Source organism: Pundamilia nyererei, unplaced genomic scaffold, assembly GCF_000239375.1.
Source record: "Pundamilia nyererei isolate P.nyererei 1_Seehausen unplaced genomic scaffold, PunNye1.0 scaffold00175, whole genome shotgun sequence".
Lineage (NCBI taxonomy): Eukaryota > Metazoa > Chordata > Actinopteri > Cichliformes > Cichlidae > Pundamilia > Pundamilia nyererei.
The window spans coordinates 775,512-802,007 of record NW_005187576.1 but is presented as its reverse complement, the minus strand read 5'-3'; the positions used below and the strand labels follow the sequence as shown (position 1 = coordinate 802,007).

At 41.1% G+C, this 26,496-nt stretch overlaps 1 protein-coding gene across 1 annotated transcript in view; it reads left to right on the top strand.

Annotated features, from left to right (window-relative positions):
• slc49a4 (solute carrier family 49 member 4) overlaps nucleotides 1–26,496 on the top strand; it is a 45,319-nt gene that overhangs the window by 10,283 nt on the left and 8,540 nt on the right. The window contains exons 3-8 of the mRNA XM_005746216.2: nucleotides 343–614; nucleotides 1,319–1,448; nucleotides 7,564–7,672; nucleotides 12,809–12,876; nucleotides 20,648–20,775; nucleotides 22,667–22,849. Of these exons, the coding sequence (XP_005746273.1) occupies nucleotides 343–614; nucleotides 1,319–1,448; nucleotides 7,564–7,672; nucleotides 12,809–12,876; nucleotides 20,648–20,775; nucleotides 22,667–22,849 (890 nt within the window). The remainder of the gene's footprint in view (nucleotides 1–342; nucleotides 615–1,318; nucleotides 1,449–7,563; nucleotides 7,673–12,808; nucleotides 12,877–20,647; nucleotides 20,776–22,666; nucleotides 22,850–26,496) is intronic.

Sequence of the window (26,496 nt, the reverse complement as noted above, 5' to 3'; positions counted from 1 at the left end):
ACATCTCAGAATACATCTGTCTCACACAATTCAGTCTGAAGGTGCAGAAGTTAGAAAGAAACTTCAGGGGCAGGTGGTTACTTGACTCCTCTGGGATAATTATGCCTTTATTTTTATTCCCTCGCCTGTCATTCTTCCTTTTAGATGCTCAAAAGAAATGCCTCATTACTTTATGTCCTTATTTAGTTTATTTTGAACTTAATAGGGATACTGAGGGTGATGCTCTGCTGCTGCCGTTTTGTTTGTTTCAATGGGATATCAGAGAAGTGTTTTCCTGGCACATCTTGATATGAGGCATGTATTTGTGTTCTAAATAAGAACTTTTTTTTTTTTCTTTTACAGGTTGATACACGGAGGTCAGTTGCTTAATGGTTTAGCCGGCCCCACCATGATGAGCGCCGGCCCCTATCTGTCCACCACATGGTTTGCCCCTGATCAGAGAGCCACAGCAACAGCCGTCGCCTCACTCTTCTCCTACCTTGGAGGCGCTGCTTCATTCATAGTGGGACCTCTGATAGTTCCAGCTCCCAATGACACTCAGGCACTAACCACGATCTCGGCAGCGGTTTCCGACATCTTCATCCGGGACAGGATCCAGCTAGTAATGTATGCAGGTACTAAGAAAAAGCAAGAGCCTCTGAGGGCAAGTTGGATCGATATCGCATCATTTCGACATCATGTCAGCCCCGTCAAGGGACAGAAATACAATCAGGCGAAAGGATCCAAGAATATTGCACAAACACCAAAAACACCAATTATAATCTTCATAACTGCGTCTCTGAATAATGGCTTTTTAGGGCTGATATGCTTAACTGATTCAGAAAATTAAAAGCATGCTGAAAAGAGAAACAGGCATGCTGTAATAGATTGAGGCAGCGGCTTTTGTTTAACCTAAGGTAGCATTGTTATTAATTTCTTAAGGGCAAAGCGGATACATTTTTGTGAATCAAAAGTTTTGCAGGTTTTCAGAAGTAAAAAGGAGTCACATAAGAAGTAAGCTGATATTGTATCACTTATCATATGATGGAATGAAAGCGACCCACTAATGTGGCTACAATGGAGCTTTTTAGTAAATGCATTGCTATTTTAAGACACGAGTTGTGATATCAGCTGATGCTATGTCAGATTGCATCGTTTTGTTAGATGCATTTATTCTACAGTCTTGTCTAGTGGGCTGTTATGTTCATCACGGGGATGGCTTCAGAGGACTTCTAGATGTCACGGTGACCTTTTTTTAAAATGTCAAACTGGACTGACTGTCTCATCTTTGAAAATAACATGTATGTCTCTTTTCATCCACGTCGCTGTGCTCCGGCAGAGTTGGCTGCTATTGCTGTGCTTTTTGGAGCAGTCCTGCTCTATTTCCCTGCACGCCCACCAATGCCTCCCAGCGTGGCCGCTGCAAGCCAGAGACTCAGTTACAGGAGCAGCATCTGCAGACTTCTTAGGTAAAATCCAATGCACACATAGATGATGTCTTCTGGTAGTCCAAAATCATGTGAAAGATGATGTTGAGACCATTCTTTCAAAACCTTATTCAAGAGGCCTAATTTGATATGTCCTTGATTTTAAATAGATTACAAAAGATGTGTATTTGGACTTGGCTTCGTGCGGTGCTATTTTGTATGAAAGCGGTCTCTAAGAGAGCAGTTGTTAGCCTGTTTGAAGCATTTATTCTGCTCTGCGGATACATTCAGTCTATTTTGGTGATGCAAAGTATGCTTCTTGTCTCAGAAAGTGACAGAATCTTATGTTACAGTTGGCACTCACCATCTGCCTGGCCTGTTATCAAAGAAACTCCAGCCTTCGCTCTAGATTTGTCACTAAGCTCTGGCCACTGTTGAAAAAAGACATCACCCTGCATCTACACTGTGAGGGTCAGTTACTTACAATAACTCTCAAGAGACACAGCTGATGCATGTAGCTGGAGAAGAAGAGAGATGTTCTGTTATGTTGAGGATCTGACTCTCTGTGGGCTTTTTCTTCCCCCACCCTGGGAAAGGGTACAGGCGAGGTCTACACAACAATCTAGAAACGATGATTAAATAACACTTTATTATAAACCTTGCAGCACCATATCCCTTTATGTCTTCAAACTTTCCACCATGGGGATAGTAATCCTCTGGGCCACGAGGAAACAGCATTGCCCCAGAATCAGTGCCCTGGCTTGTAAAGAAATGAGGCCTGTGGCAGTGGCCATAGTTTGGATTAAGGCTGGGGAAGGGTGAAGAGAAGGGAAAAAGCTGGATGATGGCAGCCAGGAAGTTGGCCCAGCTTGGTTGGCTACTCTCGGTCCCCTGAAGTAAGAAATGGCTTCACTACAGGGCCAGACTTTCCACAGGCCTCGGACCAGCACAGACAGGTTTAACTCATTAAAGAGTTCAGAAACCTATGCGATCAAGCTGATATCTATCTAATACATGTTTTTTGACACATTTTATTCATGCGCACATGCTCCTACGTGCAGAGGTTTCTGGCCAACTTAACTAGGCCATCCAGCTGTGAGGGTTTCTGTTCCACTTGTGATAGGCAGGCTTCCAGGACCTGTTTGGGCAACATGTTGTATCTCAGTCCAGCAACATCAAGCCGTACAGTTGTCCTGCAGGGACTGGGCATGTAGCAGGAAAAGTGACTTGAGTCTTTGTGGCCTTGTGCACTCATAGAGCAGTTAGACAAAACGATTGCCTTAGTTTGAGAACTTTAAAGCTTTACTTAGTGAAATTTTAACTTCTTATATGACTCTGATTGTAATTTATTAACCACACTGCACCTTTCCATGAAGCTTTCCATGAAACGTATCCAGATGTTTTAGGTTTCACTGTTTACTAGAGCAGGGCGATATGGCCAAAAATATTTATCACGATATATATTTGAAAATTTGTGATAACGATATAACCGACGATATAATTGATGCGAGACAAAATACAACTCCACAACATTACTAGCGCAAAAAGACAACCTTCCATTTATTTTCACTTGAACAAGAAGCTGGTTTTTATGTACATTAAAGCTTTATAAAAATGTAACAGTGCAAATGCAAATTCCTTGCTGAAAGTTTAACCAAAAGGCATTTCCAGTAGAAATGGGCTGACATATCCTGAGCATAACCATGTATAATATCCACTGAAGTTAAAAAGAGGTGCTTTGCAACATTAAACTGCAGTGTGCAGTACACATTTTTCGGACCGTAAGGTGCACAGGATTATAAGGCACATTAAGCGAAACAAAGCAGTCAGATAAATCAAACTTTATTAAACTCATTCTTCTTGCTTCCTCCACTTCTGTACCATTGGTTCATTAATGTTGAATTCTCTGCAGCTGCTCTATTCCCATGTTGTTGCAGTATATTAATGACTAACCTCGTATTGTGGATGGATTATCTCAGTTGTTCTCCTGGCTGAAGTTTGGTCCTTTTACAGCATCCTGCCATGCGATTACATTTGTTCCTGACCACCGAGAACACTCACGGTAACTTTTATCGAGTGGAAAAAAAGTTAGCTTGTTTATATTATGCTAACATAGCTATGTCGCTAGCGGTCACGTAGCACATCACTATATACCAGCTAGCCCAACTTCAGTAACCCTACAAACGTCACTGCTGTTTAGTTTTCTGTCTTCATTTATGCTGGAAGTGATAAGAAAGCTGTACGTTTTAATTTGTTTCCAAAACCCCGCAGTCAGGACATGCTATATTGTATTTAGATAGAAGCTAGCGAGCTAACTCCCTGCTAACTTCTAACTCCGTTAAATGTCATGAATTCCGTTTTCATGGATTCCTGGATGTTAAACTCAATTATTACACCTGGTAGAGCAGAACGCTGATCATTTTATTAAAGATGAAAGACTTTAGACAGTTTTTCAACTCTCAGTAATGCCACAGTGATCGTTTGATATATGGACCTGCAGCGGAGTTTAGACCCAGACACGGCTAGTGACGTCAGACTGAACAACCGGATTCTGGTTCATCTGTTTCACTCAACAATCGGCCATGTGCGTATGAAAACAAAGGCATTGCGCATGCGCGTTTTACTCATATTCTATCGCGATATTTCATTTTCCTATCGTTGCCTAACATTATACCGGTATTACCGTGAACGGTATAATATGGCCCAGCCCTACTGTTTACTATTGTGTTCAGTAGTGTTTCTCACCCTGATTACAGGCGGATCAAAGAATTTGGCTGTTTGAACTTATTTTACCTCACTGTGTAACATCATTTTGCATCACTTTTAGGTATCTTCAAGCCGGGGTTTGCTGTGAGTAGCTGATAATCCACCATGTGGAATAATTGATAGTTAGACTGATGGACACAGGGAATTGGTCCTGTATGGACAGGAACTGTTTGGTATTGGGCCCGATACCAAGATGGCAGATTTGAATAGTGCACCTCGCGCAGCATTTTGTAGCCTTCACAGTGATGGCAGGTACCCACTAACTTGCCATTAAGCTTGATGCGTATCTATTGATGTATCTGTTCATCCATTTATCTGTCAGGGTCCGAGCACTGGTTAACTATCTTCAGCTTGATGAGTGCTTCCAGCTGTTCACATCTGCTGCCACAGCAGCAGTCTAATTAGAAACCTGGATGTCTCCACACATGGTGCAAAGTTATCATTGTATTCTCATCACCCGGTGTGGTGATACTAAACAGGCCGAAGCTTGACTATTAATGACCCCTTCCTCCCACCCCCAGTCATACTCACTTTGAAAGTTGTCATTTTGATGCATTGCGCTCAGCTGGTTCTGCCAAGGACACTTAGCTGATGACACCGGCAGCTTTGAGACTTCTTTGGAAATATTTCATCCCCAGCAGGAAGTGGAGAGGAGAAAAAACTTACCAATAGATGGTGTCTGCCTGCTTGCATTTGGTTGTCTTAAGTAAGCTCATCTTTAGAGGGGGAAAAAATGCATGGATATGGATTTGCTGTTGTTGTGGCAAGGTTAATGAAAAGGGTGCTAATAGGAAAAGCAGGGGGAGTACTTTGTCACAGGGCTTTTATGACTGTCCCTACGTACTCTGTCCAAGGCCAAACCGCTTCATACTGCTTAAGATGAGACAAGCCGTCTGCAGCTGAGAGACTGGCGGCGTTTGTTTTTTCGTGTATAATCAAAGCATTCTTCCAATAAAGCGATTCATTGTGTGAGGTTCACCGGTGTCAGGAAAGGGAAGGGCTGTGGTTTTGTTTACAGCAACACTACTTTGGCCGTACAGGTAGTTTGTCCTGGGAAGTTCTCTCTCTGTAGTTTGTGTGTATTCGTGAACTTTGTCTGCATTTGAAGCATATGGGCGATGCCGGCCTCAAAGTGTTATCCAGATGTCCCTGCTTGATACCGTTCAGGATGCTGGCTGCATTATAATAAAGCAGAGGCAGAATAAATGTAAGAGTTACCGGTGTCCATAAACCAACAGCAGGAGAAGAAAACAATCTGTGAATCTGCTTCCAGCCCTGCCTCATTTGTCAGACACTGAGTGATTCTAATCACATTGTTTGGGTTGAGGATGTGGCTCTGATTTTTAAATCACCATGTCACCTCACTGGGCGAAGGTGATTAGTGTGGGTGTTTGTGCTCCAAGTGATTGTATTTGACTTTCATGTGATTGGAGAGGTGTTATATATTCTAAATGGATCAACTTTGAGTGTATATTGGGCACACATACATAAATGCACATACATGCGACTTTATTAATTTTCTCCCTTTTTGCAAACAGTTCACTGTGAGCTAAACTGCTTGTGTCAGCCTCATGTCTGCTGTAGCATTTAGATTCCTGCTGCTGCAGTTTGATTCCAGTGAACTGATGAACGGTTATTATCTACAAATGGATTTACCTCAAATCAAAGATGCATTTGTAGCTTTTCATTTTGAGCAATTGTTACAGTTTTTTTTTTAAACAATTAAACATGGTTTTGCAGCTAATGAAACAAAAAATGCACACACTAGTGGCTCACGTGCACTTAACTATAACCTCAAACCCCGTCACATTTGTGATTAATTGCAAACGAGTGGCTGTCTTTGAGGAGTTTACAATTAAAAGCAATCCATTTTTCTTTTTCTTTTAAACCACATTGTTATGCAGTGACAGACATAACAGTATCAAAGATTTGACTTTCATTAGAGAGTGGAGTAATAACAATAGATGGTTTAACAGCAACTATGTAAAAATGTGTTTACACTGTTTTCTCATGAGAGTACCTGAAATGTAAGATGGCAAACGCAGGAAGGCTCTTATAGGTTTGCTATTGAAACAGGTTCATGTGATAGAAGGTGTTCCAGCTATAACAGCAGTCACTGGTTGCAGTCATTATTTTTATTGCCTTATGGACAATTTATAATTGAGTCATTGAACGAGTACATGTCACACACTGTTAAGCTTTACAGTGCAGTGCCAAGAATTCAGAGTATTCTGAGTGATCATTCAAATTCCTAATTCTGAGTTTTTGGTCCTTATTTTAGATCCTTTAGCTTAATGTTGGCAGCTTCCCACCAGTGTTCATGTTGCTTCTTATCTCTCTGTCTCTGTGCTCTGAACAGGGATGGATTTTCTGTTGTGACAGGCACAGGGAGATGAGCCAAAGTGGTGTGCCTGTGTGTGCTGTGTATTATCCATGTTGTGAGGACAAAATCTGTTTGCGTAATCACATTGTGGGGGGTGCGGGGCGCGCTCACAACTGTTTAGTGGAATAGGAGCAAGTTGCAGTAATGTTGGTCAGTAAATCTGTGAGTGAAGATTGAGTAAGGTTGGCAAGTAGCAGGAGTAGTTTGTGCTAGTTGTCACTGTCTGGCACAATTTCAATGAACCGCTGGGCGTTTACAGTTGGGGCTAGCATTAAGTTTAGTCTGGGACAAGTGTTGCAGGCAAGTATATAATGTTAGACACAGGATTTACAGAATGCATTAATGTCAGTGAGTACCCTGACAAAGATAGAAGCACTTGAGTGCGTGTCAGGTGGGATGACAGCTGATGGCAGATCTCGAGACATCAATGAACAGGACAGGAAAGACACACCACGTTATGCTGCTTTCATTGTTTCATCTCGGGCCGCTGCTGCTGGGATGTAGGCTGTAATTGGAGGCGGCATTATGCATTCATGCAATTAGTAACATTTAGTGCTTGGATTATAATTATGAACCCCTCAGTGATTCTGCAGAGGATATCCTTTCAATTAAATCAAGTGACCAAGCTCTCACATTTATATGCAGAAGTCTTTAGAGGTACACGAATAAATATCAGATAATCATCTGTTTTTGCTAAAGTAAGAGCGGAGGTAGGAGTAATACACCAATACGCAATAATATACTATTTATTTTGGGACTGAAATAAACCCAGATGCTTTCAAGGTATGAAAGATCTGGATAACTGCATGTTAAATTGTAGCATTCAGTGAGATACTGTATCTCTCATTAATTAGTACATACTGTAAACACTTTTGGTCTCAAATCTTTTTCCCAAGATTACATTGATAGATTCTACAAATGTGCTGAAATTTCTGTCTGGAGGCTGGATGATGTATAGTATAACATAGTTTGTTTTCTTGTGATTGACATGTTTAATGTCTCTTTCAGCAATCTGCGGTTCCTGATGATAGCACTGGCCTATGCAGTCCCCACAGGAGTGATTGCTGGCTGGTCGGGCGTCCTCGACATGGTTCTTACACCAGCCAAAGTCAGCCAGGTATGGCACAAATGCGCACACACAGGATAACATACTGCCTTTGCACCAGCTTCAGTAAAGTGAAGTACCTCAAAGCATTCAGTAAGATGCTGTTTCTTCAGATTTCATTTTTTTTTCCAGTGCCCTTTTGAAAGAACAGGTCAGTACTGGTGTTTTGACTGCCTTTTGAGGAAAGTGTGGAGATGAGGTCAACATTTTTCCTGCATAACAGACTAGTTTTCATCTGGGTTACCCTTTAGGTGGGCGAACTGCAAAAAAAAATGTATGAATATTTGTATTTCTCTTATTTGACTAGGTAAGTAGTCAGTTTTCATCCACCTGTGTCTATAATTTGAAAAGCTTTTCACACATGCGGCCCACTGAGTGGAACAATGGGGCGAACAGCTGGGGTCCTTTCTCTTGTTCTCATTGTTGCATCTTGAAATATATCTCAGAAGTTCTTCCTGCCAGTAAACTGTAAAGTCTGTTATTATCAAGATGATGCACTGAAATGACATTACACACATAGGACACATGATGATATTCAAGACTGAGAAGTATATTTTGATGTGGAAGGAATTCTGACGTTTGAATTCTAAAGAACCAGTTTGCAAGCGTGTATTAATCCACTCTTATGCAGGAATAAATACACACTGTCGCTCCCCATGTGAAACCTAAAAATAACCAAATATGATCACATATTTTGATTTGGTGCGGTCTTTTTCTGTTTTGCACTTATTGAGCCTACACATAGCTGCGTCTTTTGTGAAGGGCACAATCGATTGCAAATCGCTATCCGCATGCCTTCCAGCCATCTTCCATTTGAGACAGAAAAACAGAGTAATTTTGAGTGGTGCAGCTTGGAGGAAGGAAAAAAAGCTCTGGATGGTTTGCATCTTCCAGGTCTCAACACAGCAGCATGTCAAAAGGCAAAGGAAGCATCTTTTCAAGGTTATCGCCAGACAGGTGCTGCTGGAGAGGAGATCACACGCAGCAGAGCGGGGGATGAAACACTTCTTGTCACACCCTCTACATTATACCTCTGTCAAGAGGAAGCAGGGCGCATACCAAATTGTTCTTAGATTTCATTTGTTCTAAAAAGATTTTTTTTCTCCTCTCAAATTCTTTTTATCCATGACATTTGAAAACACAAGTATGTTGCAGTGAGATGAGCTATCCCTTGGGTATAAAAGTTGAGCTTAAAAATAAATGAAACGATGTGCGTGGTGCAGTACGAATGCAACTGAAGCTTTGTTCTTTGGGTGTGGAGACATTGAAGTCAAGTTGAACTAAGGAAAAGCAAATACTGCATTTTATTTTGTTTTAGCTTAAGATGCACCCACAGATCCCAATCGCAGCTCTAGCTTATCTTGTTTTTCTGTGTGTTTTAAACTTTGACTGTCACATCCAGAGACGGTGCAGACAGACGCTGTGCTGGGAGTGAAATAGGCATTAAATAAATGCAAGCTCTCATCTAATTAGATCTTTTTCTTCTTTCCCCAAGCACCAATGCATTTGCACTGGAATTTTTGTTTAAGTGCAAACTTTTCCCTTTGCATTTGCCTTCAGCTCTTACTGACATTTTAAAATGAACAAAGCATTAATAGCAAAAGAGAAATTTCCTGTTAATTTCTTCTTGCTTTGCAATGATTTGCTCATGTTGGTGCAGGTTTACTCACGAACACATGTTTACACCTTTGCTTTACTGTGGAATCATTTTCTGAATCCACGTCTGGTTGAAATTGGATGTAATGGCTCATCAAACAAATGTTAATATTAGACAAAGCTGACCAGATGAGATGCAAAATGCATCATTCAGTTGATTTAATTTGAGTGAAAAAAGGTTATCACAAACCGATGTGGAAGTAATTGCCACCTAAACCTAGTAACTGGTTGTGCCAGCCTTGGCTGCAGAACAGCATTCAGTCATTTGCATTGCTGTGGAGGAAATTTTGCTCGGTCTTCTTTGCAGAATTCTTTTTATTCATCCACGCTGGAGGCGTTTCCAGCATAATATTTGTTTTTTTTAGCGGTTTCTCTAGATCATGGCTTGATGTGTTGCTTTTTAAATTTTTACCGTTTGGCCTACTTCACTTTGTCAGTTTGACAGATTCTATTTGATGGATGTCTTGATTCAGCAGGTGTGATATTAATCATGCCTGGGTGTGGCTTGTGAAATTTATTTAGTTAAGTCAGATGATTTATCATAGGTCTGGATAGCTTCCCCCCCCCCCCCATTAATACATGAAATCCTCGTTCAAAACTACATTAAAAAATATATTTTTGTCTAAAATAAAATGTATTTGATCTTTAACGTGTGACAAATGTGCGAAAATGAAAGCAGGAAGGGGCAAATCCTTTTTTCACTGCACCGTTTTTCAAATTCTATTTTCACTTCTTTTTCTTTTCTAGTGCACACATTTGGTAACTCAGTTCTGCTGCTGATTCATGCAGTCATTTATCCTTGGTGTGTTTCAAGACCTAACCTCATCTCTCCTCCTCCTCCCTCTCTCTGTCAGCATTTTTCTTACACATGCTTCTTCGGGGTCCTTTTCTGGAATAAAGATGCTTCTGTCATCTGTTTCCACAGCTAGCCACCCAGCCTGAGTGAGAGGTGACCATGAGTGCCGTGAGGCAGTAAGAGCAATCAGTTGTCACTGGATTAGACAAATGTTGATGTCTCCTTTTTTTTTCTCTTTTCTTTTTTTCCCCTCTCCCCCAGAGTCTATTAGAAATACAAACATGTTCTTGTCCCACAGCAGAGTGTCTGAAAAACTAATAAAGAAATAAAACATGAAGGCGAACGAAACATGCTCTGCAAGTGACAAAGACTGTTACAGCACCTAGCCAGCTCTCTGGTCTCAGTCGTCATGCTGTTTTTTTTTATGACTTCATGAAATACGACCTAGAAGTGATGTTTAACGACTTACAAGGATTGATTGAGTAAATGACTGGAAGAGGGGCAGAGGCACACGGGGATCTGTTGGCAGGGAAATGACACAGCATGTGGTGATTTGACTGGAGCCCGACAAGGAAACTCATGTTTTCATGTTTGTTTGGTTTATATGCGTGAAATTAGTGAAGCTCTTAGAACATAGTGTGCACATACAATCACCCCAGGAGGGAAGAAAATGACAAACTCCACTGAGGCCTTGTATTTGCTCGCTGGAAGATACAAGTCAGCAAGTCATGCCTCAATATATTTCCATACTGACACGGTGTGTGCTGTGTGGCCACCCAGAAAAGAGATTGAGACAACAAAATTGTGTTGTTTTTTTATTTTTTGTAAAAAACTCATGTCAGTGGTTGAATTGCCATTCTTTTCAATTTTGTACCTGCAAATGGGCGCTCTCTTCAAATGCAATCACGCCGCAGTTTCTGTGCCTCTCCACTGTGATTGTTTGTGGTAGGAAGTGGGAGTTGGGGTGATACTAGGACAAGAGCCATCGAAACGCAAAAGGATGAGAAAAGTAAAAATGGTCACCTATTCTATTATAACAAGGGTGTGTATTTCTGGAATTTGGATACTAGATGCACAGGGGAAGCGCCAAACGTCCGATGCTAAGGATGCCATTTGAGCTCTAGAAGGGAAATGTGCTAAACCTGCAGATACAAGTATCATCACAATCCGTAGGTCTCGGGAAATGGGTGCTTTAGTGCTTCAGCTCATCAGTTTTTAATGGAGATCCATTTAGAATGCATAGAATTTGAATGCAGATTGCGTCCTGCTTCTTTTAGTAAGATTAGTTTTTCTTCTTTTTTTTTTCTTTTTTTTTTAATACCAATACACAACCACTGGGAGTTTTGAAGCACTTTTTAACATGTTCTGCCTTCACATAAAACACTTCTCAGCATTAAACACTGCTTTGTGGATTTTTAGGATTATACGAAGAGATTCAGCATTAGCACAACATGCCACTTCTTCTCAGAGGATCAGGTTTATGACAAGCGATTAAGAGAGAAAACAGAAACAAACACATTAACATGATATGGCTTTCTCCATCCTAACTGCAGTCGTCGCCAGCTTATTGACACAGTCACAAAATAGCAGACATGATTAAGCTTCAGGCTTGGCCTTTTAAAGGATCCAAGCACTGAGAATGCTGCAGTTAATTAACTCTCCACCCACACATGAAACATAGTAATTTGTATCTTTTGAATTGAAATGGCTTGGCATGCAATTTGTGTTTAGCTCCCTGAACTGGCGCACAAACTGATGTGACATACACCATAGAAAATCCTAGCATCAGTGCTGCACGGCCTACATGGAAGATAAACAGCAATTATAGGTGCTACAGGGTTGTGGGTGTTTTGATTTATAATATATATTTTTAGATCTTTGTTATTTACTTGGGGAGTACAGTTCACCTCTCTGTGCTGCTTCAGGCTATGCAAACATGAGATGAGTGCCTCTCCACTGAGCTTCACTGCTTCACAGAAGGCTGGCCCACACAAAACTCTGATCAAATATAATGGCATTTTGGCATGCATCACTTGTAAGCTAGAATCGGTCTACATTTAATAACTTTGATAGTCCACTTTTCTTCATCGTGAACTTTCTTGACAGATTGGTGCAGAGTGTGATTAAGCAGAAAGCATCAGATCCTGCTTTAGATTCAGCTTCCTCGCTGAATGATCTACCATCTGAATTTGACTTAATGAAAGTTATTGTCCGTAGAAGACTTATGAGAACCAAACGCATTTATTGGCACTTTGACTTTTCCTGTGAGTGTGTGAGAGAGAGAAAGGGAGGCGTGCTGTATTTTACCTGTTATTGATTCTGTGGCAGTCCCTTGGTCAAAGTGTCCTTTCTTCTGACTTTGTGTGTGTGTGTGTGTGTGTGTGTGTGTGTGTGTGTGTGTGTGTGTGTTTTGACTTTCATCCTGGAAAATAAAAAAAGGACAGCAAGCTTTGCGCACACACACTCATGCAACATTGCCAACCCTGGCAATTTACCGGACACGGTGATTGGCAGGCCTTCACAGTCTTCAGGCACTTAGAGCCTGCTCTCTGTCTAGCTCTGTCCTCAGTCATGGACTGCATGTTGAACAGGGTATATGCTTTTCTGTTTCTGTTCTTTTCTCTTGGCTTCTCTCCCAAACCACCACCTCATTTTCCTTTTGTTTTCTTTCTTTCTCTCTCTTTTTTCAAACACAGGTGGATGCAGGCTGGATTGGTTTCTGGTCGACCGTTGGTGGATGTGTGTTCGGAGTGGCAATGGCCCGGTGAGTTATACCATCCTTTTTGTGTGTGTCTGTGCCACTCTGACTACTGAATGTGGATTAAAAGTGAAGCTGTACTTTAACACTGCATTGACATTATGAGTGAAAATATTACAAGTCTGCTACACTGTGGAAAAAGACCTGCCATGAAGTGTTGGTGTAAATGTGCTGTGCATGTGTGTATGCATGCAAGGATGAAAGAGTGATGGTGGATGCTTCACTCCATCACTTACTGTAAGTGCTGAAAAACTGTTGAGAGCAGTGCAACTTTGACTATTTTTTTTTTTTTTATTGTCAAGCCCATCATGAGAGCGACAGTTGGTAGCTTCATATTACTGGCTTTCATTGGAAATGACTCGTAACCATTGACTGATCACTGCGTAAGACTTCACACGTTCAGACTGTAATGACCTGTCCATGTTTAGACCAATTCAGTTTTATTTATATAGCGCCAAATCACAACAAAAGTCGCCTCAAGGCGCTTCATAGATACAGAGAAAAACCCAACAATCATATGACCCCCTATGAGCAAGCACTTTGGCAACAGTGGGAAGGAAAAACTCCCTTTTAACAGGAAGAAACCTCCGGCAGAACCAGGCTCAGGGAGGGGCGGGGCCATCTGCTGTGACCGGTTGGGGTGAGAGAAGGAAGACAGGATAAAGACATGCTGTGGAAGAGAGACAGAGGTTAATAACAGATATGATTCAATGCAGAGAGGTCTGTTAATACATAGTGAGTGAGAAAGGTGACTGGAAAGGAAAAACTCAATGCATCATGGGAATCCCCCGGCAGCCTACGTCTATTGCAGCATAACTAAGGGAGGATTCAGGGTCACCTGGTCCAGCCCTAACTATATGCTTTAGCAAAAAGGAAAGTTTGAAGCCTAATCTTAAAAGTAGGGATAGTGTCTGTCTCCTGAATCCAAACTGGAAGCTGGTTCCACAGAAGAGGGGCCTGAAAACTGAAGGCTCTGCCTCCCATTCTACTTTTAAATACTCTAGGACAGTGGTTCTTAACCTTGTTGGAGGTACCGAACCCCACCAGTTTCATATGCGCATTCACTGAAGCCCTCTTTAGTGAAAAATAAAATGATTTTTTTCAAATTCAAGACATAGATATGTTTTTTATTGGTGCACAAATGAGCCGTGCATGTCATGGTGGAGACTCTGCCGAACCCCTAGGGTTCGATCGAACCCAGGTTAAGAACCACTGCTCTAGGAACAACAAGTAGGCCTGCAGAGCGAGAGCAAAGTGCTCTAATAGGGTGATATGGTACTACAAGGTCATTAAGATAAGATGGGGCCTGATTATTTAAGACCTTGTATGTGAGGAGCAGGATTTTGAATTCAATTCTGGATTTAACAGGAAGCCAAAACAGGAGAAATCTGCTCTCTCTTTCTAGTCCCTGTCAGTACTCTTGCTGCAGCATTTTGGATTAGCTGAAGGCTTTTCAGTGAGTTTTTTTGGACATCCTGACCACTGATGTGTAACACATGTCCCTGCTGCACCTTCTAATAAACCTCTCAAATAACCAAACTACATGGACCAAGCAACAATCTCACCCATGTTATGTCACTTTTGCATTGTGTAATAACTTAATTAACTTACAGTGTGAGTCTGCTGATTCCAGAGCTGAACTAGTTTTAGCGTTTCTGATTTTAAATGGCATTCAGTCTGTTTATCAAATTAAAACTCAATAGAATCAGTGAGGCGTCAAATTAGAAAATAAACATTTACTGTGACCCCTCATTTTACATTTGCACGCCTTCTTCACAGCTGAATCTGACACAGTCATACATCTGAATACAGAGTTGCAGATAGATGGATAGAGACACTCAGTCATTCCTAATCTGGGCGTCAGGTCCACCAAAGCAGAGTAAGTTGTGGCATCAGGAGATGATCGGTGAATTTAAAAAACCCCACACATTTCTGTCTTGCAAATTTCCTTCCTTAAACATAAAATTGAACATAAAGCTATACACACCTCACAGATTCATGGAGTTTATGATGATTTGATCTCAAGAGAAAAGACAATGTTGTGTTTGCCAAAAGCCAAAGAGTAGGGAACGATTTATATGGTGATGAAGGTTAAGCAGATACACTGAACCCCACTTGAACATTATTTGCATATTTAAAAGAAATGGTAAAATGGAGCCTGGATAAAGTGCACGTGTATTTTTATTTATTTGTTTAATGTAGTTCAATACTAGCTGGAGAGTTGGCAAATGGAATAACATAATGCAAAAAGATTTTGTGAACAAAGTGTTTCTTTATTCAGGAAGCAATGAAATAATCAAGTGTTCTTCGTGAGAACTTTAGTTGCACCTATTCTATATAAAAGGCATTTAAAAAGTGTTGCCTGTGAATGTTTTTCATTGTGTTAATCACTCTGTTCACTTGGTCTTTGCGTACATATTATATGTTGATGTGTACACCTGCCACTTGCAAGGCTGTATTGTTTCTAACAATGTTAATAATTAATAAATATCATAAAGAACAGTGAAGGTTGATTTGAGGTAAAAATAGGAGCCGCTCTTGCTCCTCTCTCATCTGCTCCCTTTTAATATATGATCTGAGTGCAGCGATGCTGCAATAGAGCGAGGGAAATTGATGCTAATGCAGCTACCACTTCACCTCCAGTGATGGATCGGGAGCCACGCTATGAAGACAAAGTGTGGACTCTGCAAAAGGAAGGGACTCATTCGTGTCTGATAGATGTATATTTGTCGTAGGCTGAGGTGCAATCAGCACTACCAAGCAGATCCAGTGTTTTCTTTAAGTTGTAATCAGGGAAATGAGCCTATAACTCCCGCTGTTAATCAATGAAGCTGTTTGCTGCATTAGGTGAAAGTATATGTAAACAGAACTGTTGAGTTATTGGTGTTGATTGCAATAGTCTTAGAGTCAGTGGATGCATAATTAGTCTTTCTTTGATGCAACAGTTGATGGGTAAATGAAATTCCTCCAACCGCTCCTGTGTCATTTGGGTTGTCTTGTGTGAAAGTGACTGAATATAACTTAAGTTCATCCACTGAACGACGGTCTTGTGGTTGGTTGTGGTGAACACTGGATATTCGTTCATCCATCCATGTTAAAGTTTATTCATCTGTAGTTGGTAATGATTAATCTACCTGTTGAACTGCTGCTGTAAATCCAGAAAGATTCACATTGAAAACAGAAGAAACGCAGCAATTCTTTTGTAGCTTTGTTTTGTCTGTGCAAGTGCTGGAGTGAGGTAAGTGGAGAGATAACTTTGTAGTCGCTGACAGATTATTAGAAAAGGTCTCAATTTTTATTGGAAAGGTCTGAAACAATCAAGCCTGGAGAATGAGTGGAGTCTTTTGGTGAGCTCGGCTTTTCTCTGGCACCTGTCTATATTATATCAATGAAAACTGTTAAGCTACTGTACTTTTTATCTGAATGGAAAGATGATATGAATATTTGTCTGCAGCACATAAATGATCCTGGTTGGAGGACAGCTTTAGAACTGGGAAGATAATAGGACCTGTACAAATGTGCAGTTGCCCTTATGTATGAAGTAAAAGCAGGAGACGATTGTTTAACTTGAGTGTCCTGAAGTTTCATTTCTACAACAAAGAAACTTCATCTAACAAAAAAACAGCACAGCAGTGCCCTTCAGTGCTGCGGAAACCCAGAAAATATGTTAGATCTCGCTTTGTTTACCAGATATGAGAAGGAAAACCAAGTCCTTTTAAAAATGTTATGGCTTCCTGTGTTACCAGTAAAATAATGCCCCATTCTTTTCACTAAAAGTGAGTCAGACGAATGATATTGCACCTTCAAGCTTTGATGATGATGCCAAGAATGGTATGCATGCTGGTATGTTTTATTAAGAGGAGTTATTGATGAATCATCCTCATGCGTGAATGATACATTATAGCCATAATTCTACATGTGCGCCATAATGATGAAGAAAAGTGTATTCTTTTTAGACTCCCCTGCAATGTGCACCATGGTGTTGCATGACAGGAAGCTGGTATTCGCATGCAGTACTTCCAGTCAACAGGCTCACAGGCCTTTGGGATTTTAGCTCCTAGATACCATCTAGGAGCTAACCTCCATTCTTTGATTGGAAAAATGTTTCTCCAGAAGAAGAAATTACTTTTAAATGTATTAAATTATTTTTCCATTTCCCCAAAACTTTCTATTCCCCCTTTCTGTTTTTACTTTTTTTTTTTTTTTCATCAACTTGCTGCATCACAGCATCATTAGATAAATTCCCAGGAAAGATTGTGCTAATGAACAGAACAATCTCTGTCCCTTGTCTCACCCGCTAGCAGCCCTTAAGTTGTTAATGTCAAGTTGTAGCTTATTATACGCCACCAGCCGTCCCTCTCCCTTTAGTCAGCACTCTGCGTGGCAGTCGCGAGCACAGTTTGCCGCAGGGAGCAGGAAATGTTCTTCTTTAAATGCTGTTTTGCTGCAGGTGTTGCAGTTTCACATTTAAAGTGCTACTGCTGCTTAGCTAAATTTCTTTGGGTGTCAGCACAAGCCCTTTGCCAAAAAATAAATGAATAAATAAAAATCATACACGGGCTCGTGCAAACATTGCGCTCCCTGTGTCTTGGCTCAGTGGATGTTTGAATGGCAGGGACCTCGATCCAGCAGGTTCAATTAGCGGTGGTAGCTGCTCCGAGGTGTGGCCCCCGTCATGAAAACATTTGACAAACAATCTGGCATCTGTGTAATTGTCTGGCCCAGACAGATGCTGATTGGACGACAGCGCCACGACACTGCACACTATTTTTATTTATTTATTTTCCTCCAGATTGAGGAGAGTGGAAAGAATAACTAAAAAGCTTCACTCATTATCTCCCCATTACAAGCTCTGGGGAAAACGGGGGGGCGAGGGGTGAATACGAAGGAGGTGGCAGAAAACAGAACCAGGTTATTCTCCTTCACATCACGGAGGTCTGAGCTGGAAAATACTCCAATAGAGCAAACGCAAATGAGTATCAGCTGCGGCCTAATTTGTTTTCCCTTCAAACGAGAACAATCTGTGATTGTTGGTCATCATATCATATCGTTCTTTTCTTTTTTCTTTTGCAGGATGTCTGCTCCTCACTAAAAACGTAGACGGGCCTAAATTATACTAATGATGATATTTCATCATTCCCTGCAGGCACCGGGGAGCAGAAAATGGAATCTGATTCTACATGACTTAAATGATGCTATCTTTATGGCCAATAAATCCTGTTAGGGGAATGTAAAAGATAGGCTTTTAATTCTGACTTTACCTCATGAGATGACATGACCCTCTTTACTCTGAGTAGTGCAACAGTTATATCTTAATCTTATTTAACAAATCCAATGGAAGTGGCTCTTTCATGCGTCATATTTGACAACCTCGTTCCCATCAATGTGACGTATAGTTCCACTTATACAAGAAGTTGTAGTGATTTATTTATTTTTTTTGTTAATTTTAATTGAATTACTTTTTTTAAATGCAGTTGTATATTTTTGGTTTTTAACAGCACGCTAAAATATTAGCAAAATGTTTGAAAAGATTTGTGTGCGGGTTCAACTCAAAATATCTTTCAAGTTCTTTTGACTTCAAGAATGCAGTGTAATGTTTACTATTTGTATTTGATTTTTGCATAATAATGGAGTTCTGTGACGAAGATGAAAACATTACTGTATATAGGTTTTAAACACAATTTTATCTGCTTGTAATTTTTGAAGAGTAAAGGGTGGAACAGCTCAGTGTTACTGGTCTTACTTCTAAACGAGGACCTCCTTATCTGTCAATACCCCAAAAAATAACAGAAAGAGAGCAGCAAACAAACAACAACAAAAAAAACCACAAATATAAAACTGAAATGTGTAAGGGACTCGGTGTACAGTTAACTATGATAGTGATATAGAGATCTGGTATCAGGTCTTGATAAGGTGGTCATTTTAAATGTTTCCATGTACATTAGAAATGGCTGCCATGCCTTAAGAAATTTGGTGGTTGAACCTGATAGTATATATTTCATCATTTCATCAAGCCACTGTTCATGTGTGGGAGGAGCTTCCTGCTTCCTTCTTAAGTATAAGGCGCCTTGCAGTGAGTGAAGCAAAGGACATAGAATTCGAATAGTATTTTTGAGAGATTGACGTTTCGAGGGGTCTCTCCAAAGATAGCTGAGCAGAAGGATCAAATTTAACGTTATATATCTCTGAAAGGTATTAAATCTAAGTTTGAATGAATGAACGAATCCCTGTGTGCTAAAACGTCAGACTGCTCTAAATAATAAATCATGCAATGCTACTGTAGTGGAGTCCAAAAAATGCAAATTTGATCGACTTTTAAAAAGAAAAACATGGTTTATGATGGGATATTTTTTTATTACTGGTGGCTAACTGTGCACCTCAGTTAGCGACATTTAAACTGACATTTGTGAGTTCAAATTTGAAACGTGTCACACGCACCATATTGTGCCAATGAGTAACCAAGCTCTTTATCTAGTGGAGTGGGGATCCAGAGGTGTAGTATAGGAAATAAGCTACTTATGGCATTTTAGTCTGAAGGATCAGATTGGATGTAGTACAGGGGAACAGTCTGTGATCCACTCTGCAAAGAGATGAGCTCTTGGCTGGTTGCAGACTAAGGATTTCGTCCCTCTCTGGTAGCAGGAGTGGTTGAAGGGTTGTGGATGTGAGCCAGTCAGTGGCAGATGGGTGATGGAGATTTCAGGGGTGTAGCTGTGGGTAGAGAATTGTGATCCCCGTGTAGCACCAAGCGCTTGGCCCTCTCGTCTAGCCTGCCGTCGCTATCAGCTCATTCTTGTAAGGAGAAATATGAACCATTTAGTTGGATTTTTTTTTTCTGAAAAGGCCAACAGAAGGAACCAGGTTATGCATCTTAGCCTCACACAGTGATTTAAAAGACCAAAGGTAAAAATCCAGAGTACAGCTGATTTTCTGTGAATATGGAGATGATATCAAGAGACGATGAGTGACAGCTCATAAAATCCAAAGAGACCATAATTTCATCTAAAAATGCCACCCCGGAACATTCTGAGTAGAGAGCTTCTCATTATCCTTCCAAAGGATGTTTTCCCGCGTCCCCTGGCCCTCGGCAGACTGACAGAACTTCAAAACCTAGTTGAACTAATCAACCATTTTCCAACATGGGTTTTTTATTCTTGCGTTAAGTTCATTGTCAATTTCCGCCCTCCTTCTCTCTCAGCATCTTGTCTGTGAGCAACAAAACAAAAGTAATTAGTGTCTGTCATCGCTAAAGGCTTCTGTAGCTTCATCTAATCTTTCCCATGCATACCCAGAGGAGAAGAGAGGAACCTAATGAACTATGTGGGTTTAGAAAGGGCTACAAAGAGAAACCGCAGAGCTCGAGAGTTTGGGAATGGCCCGATGGCTTGTCTTCCACAATGTAATACAATGTGCATCTCAAGTCTGCCTGCTTAGCTGGTGAGACAAATTGAATCTACTCTTGCAGTAGTGTCTCCTTGTGTAGTGACAAGTGCAACTGATGCACTCAGAAACAAGTGGGAGAAGGAAATGATCTAGCTCTTCTGTGAAACAATGCATGCCTCCAGTAATAGATTATGACACAAGTCGCCGAAGAAACAGACATTGAAAAATTGCATAGATGCTCGTTGTGTTTATGAAGGATGCTTCTTGTTTCTCAAGCAGCTGTCTGTACTCACTTCAGTAGTCTTGAGTGTTTTTTGTCCTTGACATGTTTTACTCATTGCTTTTATGTATTTATAGTCTGCCCTTCTCTTCTTTTCCCAATGCATGCGCTCAGATTTGCAGACTCTATCCGCGGGATGCTGAAGCTGATCCTGGTGCTGATGCTGGCAGGAGCCTCACTGGCCTCTACGTGGTTCACGCTCACCTGTCTGAGCAGCTATACCCACCTCCCTTCCACTTCAGGTGAGTCCACAGCTGCATAAAATCTATGTATACCTGTGTCACTCGATCTTTATCCAGTGTGGATGGAAACGTCTTCAGTACATGCAGGTCACAATAACAGGTCTCACAGGCTGTACTGTATATCTGCTACATATTCATCAAAACCAATTCATTCATTGATATCAGTGTTTGGGCTGCCTTTTCCAAAGCCAAATCAAAAGGCAGAGCAGCATGTCACCCGAAGCCACTAATTTTAGTCATCATCATCCATCATCATTCTCCAAGCCCTGGAACTGCCACTTAGCCCAGACACTGGCAGTCTGCAGCTGCCAGGCTCCATCCACCTGGCATCTCAAAGAGGGTGGTATGACACTGCAACAAAATCTGCCAAAACCAGTTATTATCCTAGTGTGGGACGGTCACTAGCATTTAAACACCCATAAGCGTAATCTTTGGTTTCTGAGAACAAGCGAAGAAGTTTTAGAGGGAAATGAAATCCTCTATCTGATTTATTACCCATGCAACACAAGTCTGTGGGCCAGAAACCCCGAATTCTAGTATAGTCTGTGTCTATATTCTGTGTTCTTGGGTAGTTGTGATCAATCATGTCTCTTTCCTTCAAGGGATCTTCTTAAACCTGTTAGGAGCTGGTGGCATATAGGCTAATCTTATAACGCGAGGCGCGTGTGCAGCGGCTGCAGCATTTGATTTGAGCTCTTTGGTAGCACTGAAGGAAAAGAATCAGGGGGGACAGCTGCCTTTGATGGCTGCGGCGTGGCGGTTAGATTCCCAGTCACAGGCAGGCAAGTGGGTACGCTGGGCCCTCAGAGGCACTGTGATTAAAGGGACGTGCAGGCTAATGGGGAGCTCGTTTGGACCAGTCTGCTGTGATAAGGGAGATTGAGGGTGCCGTGATGCTCCAGAGGTGACTGCTTAATCTCGCCGCACATCCGCTCTAATACACGTGGTTTACTTTAGGGCCAGCTGAGGTCTGCAGCTGGGACGAGAGTACGCAAGTGCCTAACTTACTGAAACATTTCTGATTGGTCTGCAAAGAAGAACACACAAAAACAAACCTGAATTATATTTTCTTTTTCCCCACTTCAGCACATAAATCAGCAGGTGTGTCCAGTGCACACGATTCTCATCATGCACAAAGAGCAAACAAGACGAGCTGTTTATTATATGGACATCTGTGCATTTTGGAAGTAGAAAAATGAATTTTATTTTTCATGTACTGTTGAATCTGTGAAATGAGTTGCATTTTGATTCAGAATGGGAATGAAGTTTTTTGTTACATACATTTATAGAAATGCAAACAAAGCGCATTAAAAACACCACCCAGGCCTTAGTTTAAAGTACATGTACTATTATATTTGCACCCTCCACTGAGCACCTGCAACCCTTAAAGCAGTCCTTTCTAAAACTGAGCACATAAAGTGGGAATAGAATAACAACACAGTAAGGCAGAAAAACACATTTCAAATTGCAAAACTGCCACATTAAGCTAATCAGTGTGACACTTCAGACCAGGTATAAGTGATGGTGGGCTTGGGGTAGATGTGACTTGTTGTTTGGGTTACAAACTGGCCATTTTCTGTCAATACACCTCCAGTATATTGCTTTTGTTTGTGTTAAATTGCCACCTGAAGGGCTGGCAAATGAAATGTTGTTTTTAGGATGAGGGTTCGTCATAAATCTCAGTGCTGCTGAAAGCAAATGGTAGAGTACGAAGCTGTGGAAGGTGGAATAAATCACTACTGCTGTTCCATAAAGTTGACCAGTATGGCATCTTTTTTTTTTTTTTCTTCTTCTTTTTTTTAAAAATTGCTCATTTGAGATTTGAAACCCTCTTTCATCAAAGCTTCCAATTAAACTGTAGCTTATTCTGCCCCACTCTCTGTTTTCACAGCAATCCTGTACACTTCCTGCATCCTGGTCGGCATTTTTATTAACAGCAGTGTTCCGATATTCTTCGAGCTGTTCATTGAGACGGTGTACCCGGTCCCTGAAGGCATCACCTGTGGAGTCGTCACTTTCCTGGGTAACCTCGTCACGGGCCTGCTCCTCTTCTTCCTCACCTTTTACTGTAAAGGTATGCTCAAAACATAAATGCTCATTCGTTCATTTAATGCGCTCATTTTCACCCCTATTCTGCCCTCGTTTAGTGTCTTGGGGTAAGAACAACACCAGTTAAAGCACTAATTCGTGTACTTTACGAGGCTCTACGAGCAAAAGTGTAATATAGTAGTCATAACAAACAGTTCTCATCTCTGAGAAAACAATACTATCTGTGTTACTGCTCAACAATCCCCTTATGGTTACTTTGAAAGTCCAGTCGTTGCTACACAGCTAGCCCTGCCTCCGTCTTGTTGACTGGGTGAGCTTGTTGTTGTTGTTGTTGTTGTGGCAGTCCTTGACATCAGCTGCCTCTTTAGTAAGTTGTTCTGACAGAATGACTTCAACTCCACCATCTTGGACTGCATGTGGCAACACCAGCCTTTGTTCTGTTCTGGAGCTCCACTGTGATCTCAAGGGTCGGCCTTAGGAGGTGGTAAACACTGGTTTCTGAGGAGAACAAGTACTTCTGTCATCAGCTGCAGGCCAATGCCGAGGAGTTGGAGTTCATTCAGCAGCCCGGATGCTCACTGGAGAGGCATCGGATTACACTGATTGCCTATTTGCTTATAATATATATATGTTACAAAATGATTAAGATATTTGCTCGAGACAACTTTATGAACTCCTTAAACTTATTAGGAAACCACAAAGTGTGTGTGTGCGTGTGCCCCAGTGTGCATGCACATGCTCTTGCCCAGCATGAATAGCATGAAAATCTGATAATTATATCTTCATTAGTGTAGTGGCTTTCAAATGGTGGGGCATGAAGCCTCTGCAGGTGGGGTGCAGACAACCAGGTGAGAAAATGTGAAGCGAAATTATGTGCATTTTATTTTTAATATGTGGGGGGTATAAAAACAGAGAAGCGCTGCTGCTGCACCGACCTTTATTCTATTTTGATTCAATTAAGATGAAGTTGAATCCTTTTTTTAATCATTATTATTATTATTATTATTATTATTATTATTATTATTGATATTTGATGGAAAAACTCTGTAGAGAACCTTTTCAGCTTTTGAACAGGGGCACGCCAGAAAGTGTGAAAACTACTGCATTGGTGTACCATCGCTAAGAGCAGTTGTAATTTCTCATAATTAGATGACAAGTTGGGTTCTTCTTTCTGTTTTGTTTTTGCTTGCTTTGCCCAGTTTCTACAGTAGCCGAACATTAGCTCCCGAGACGGCGTCATTTTTGACAGCGCGGGGCGAAGGACGGTTTTCTGTTCCTGTAAAGGTTTCTCGCACTTCCCAAAATCTGGAGTTTTCATTGTTTACTAAAATCCATTATAGCCCTATAGACGCAGCAGATAAAAGAGGGAGGGGGGGCAGCAGGAAGATTAGGTTTCTGTGGTGCGATTGACATGTTTAGAACAAAGAGAGAAACTTCCTTCTGAAATTTAGCCAAAGCCTCATCTTTTCGTTGCAGCGTGACAGAGTTTGATATAATAACCTGCTTCTCTTCAACCTTTGTGGTTTTCACAGGAGGAAGTGAAAGTAAAACAAACCCAAAAGTGTGTGTGTGTGCGCACATGCATGTATAGGTGCGTGTATTTACAACCACGTGAATGTGTGTGTTGGTGTGTACACGGGACCATGTTTTTCCCTGTGGTCTTTGCCCACCTGCCTTCAGTTTCTCTGTAAGTTTTGTTGTTCAAAGCTCCTATTATCTGCTGTTACACATCCATCACAGACAGGCACTTCTTTCACCCTGTTTGTTTGAATGAATACGATATTTTCAGAAGCCTATAAATATTTATGAGCTTCATTTTCGAAGTCCTTGTGATTGCTCCAAGGCTACTGACAGCGGCTGCCTGAAAACTGCATCTCAATCCTGCCTTCTGGGTTGTTTTGCCAGTGCAGAGGGAATACCAATGTTTGACCAGAGGCCCTCGGGATCCACTAACAAGTACAACAACCAGATCATGAAACCTGCTTGCCTTGCTGGGAGGGAGGAAAAAAGGCTGTAGCGTGATACAGATGGCATTATGGGACAATTTCAAGACTTCAGCTAACAGTTTTCATCCCGGGTTAATTTGTAGGTCATATTTGAAAATGGTGAAATGTTGCTGAGGTGAAGTTCACAGCTTTTTTTTTTTTTTTTTAACTTCTCTTTTCACATTTCCCAAGTGACAGTAATTTGTTGTGGATTCTTGCTGTGCGGCTGTCATTTTAGGATATTCTTGTTACTTTATGAGCTGAGATGGCCTCCAGCAATTTAAAATGTGTAACTGAAGCACTGCAGTACACTTTCACTGACGTGCAAGTTCCTAGTCCATGTTTGAGCACCTCCTGTCTTCTGAGAAATGATTTTGTCAGTTTTAGTTTACAGAACTAAACGTACCTGCTGCTGTCACAACTTTCTTACCCAGATAGAAAAACTCTGCTGCTGTAATCTTGGAAGTAAAACAATCTGAGCTCAAAGTAGACATTTGGGACTTCAGTCATCTGATAGAGATGGTTGGATTTTAAATAAAATTTTACGATTCCAATTTATTTGTTATTAGAAGCAGGTTTTCAGTTGCACCAATAAGTCAGATGAAGTCTTTTCATAGAAGAAAATATGAATCTGTTAGGTTGTTGTTGTTGTTGTTGTTGTTGTTTTTTAAATTAGGATAACTGGTGGAGTGCCTCCCTATATAATCCAGTGATGAAGCGATGACCTGTCCAGTGTGTACTTTAGCCACCCTGTGTCAGCTGTTATAGTCTTCAACCACTCTGCAACACTGAGTTGGATAACCAGTTAAAAAAAACAAAGATGGATGGAACCGGAAACGTGTCAGTACAGTAGTAAATCATAGATCACACAGAATTGCTTTGGGTAGAGCAGCCGCACACATGGACACACACACTAATCACAAGAGTAGGACTTATAAAGAATACATGCTGTACCCTGTGCTCCACACCCGTCTGCAGCACCTGCTGATGGACTGCTTTGTCTGTGTGTGTGGTCCATTCTTTGCATGTTATTGTGCACTTAATATATTGCTGCATGTCTATGTGTATGCACACATGTGTCTTTGAGGGAAGGTGTGTGTGTGGGTGGGTGAGCTAAAGGGTTTCTGTTGTGCTGAGATGAGTCCTGACAGCTTCCTGTGACAGCTGGGGAGAAGATCAAGCTGAGATGATGGAGGCCTTTGCTGCTCTTTTTCTTCACTTCTCACCCCGAAGTTGGGAAGGATGTATCGGAGTTCTCTTGTCAGTTCTCACTGCTGCAGGCATTTTAATTTGAGTTTGCAGAATCTGTGCCGATTGGCACCTACAGTCTGTTTTACCTGCCAAATTCACATGAAATCAACCATTGTCTGAGGTCGGATATCATTAGTAAGATAAATTAGCGTATTGTGCATATAATGATATAAATGGTGTAATTTGGTTGTCGGAAAGTTGGCTGTATAGACGAAGTGAAATATGAGCCTGTGGCCCAGCAATGAGGGGATGTGATGACTGTTAAGTCTGAGATACTTAGCTGGCATTGTTTGGGGTTGTCTCCTTTGGGTGACATGTTCACTTGAAATCAATGCATAGTTGTTCTTGGCGATTAGGGTTTATCTACAGAAACATTTCCTGATTGCAGTGGGGTCTTCCATATGCAAATTATGTTCTTAAACTAAAAGAGCACCTA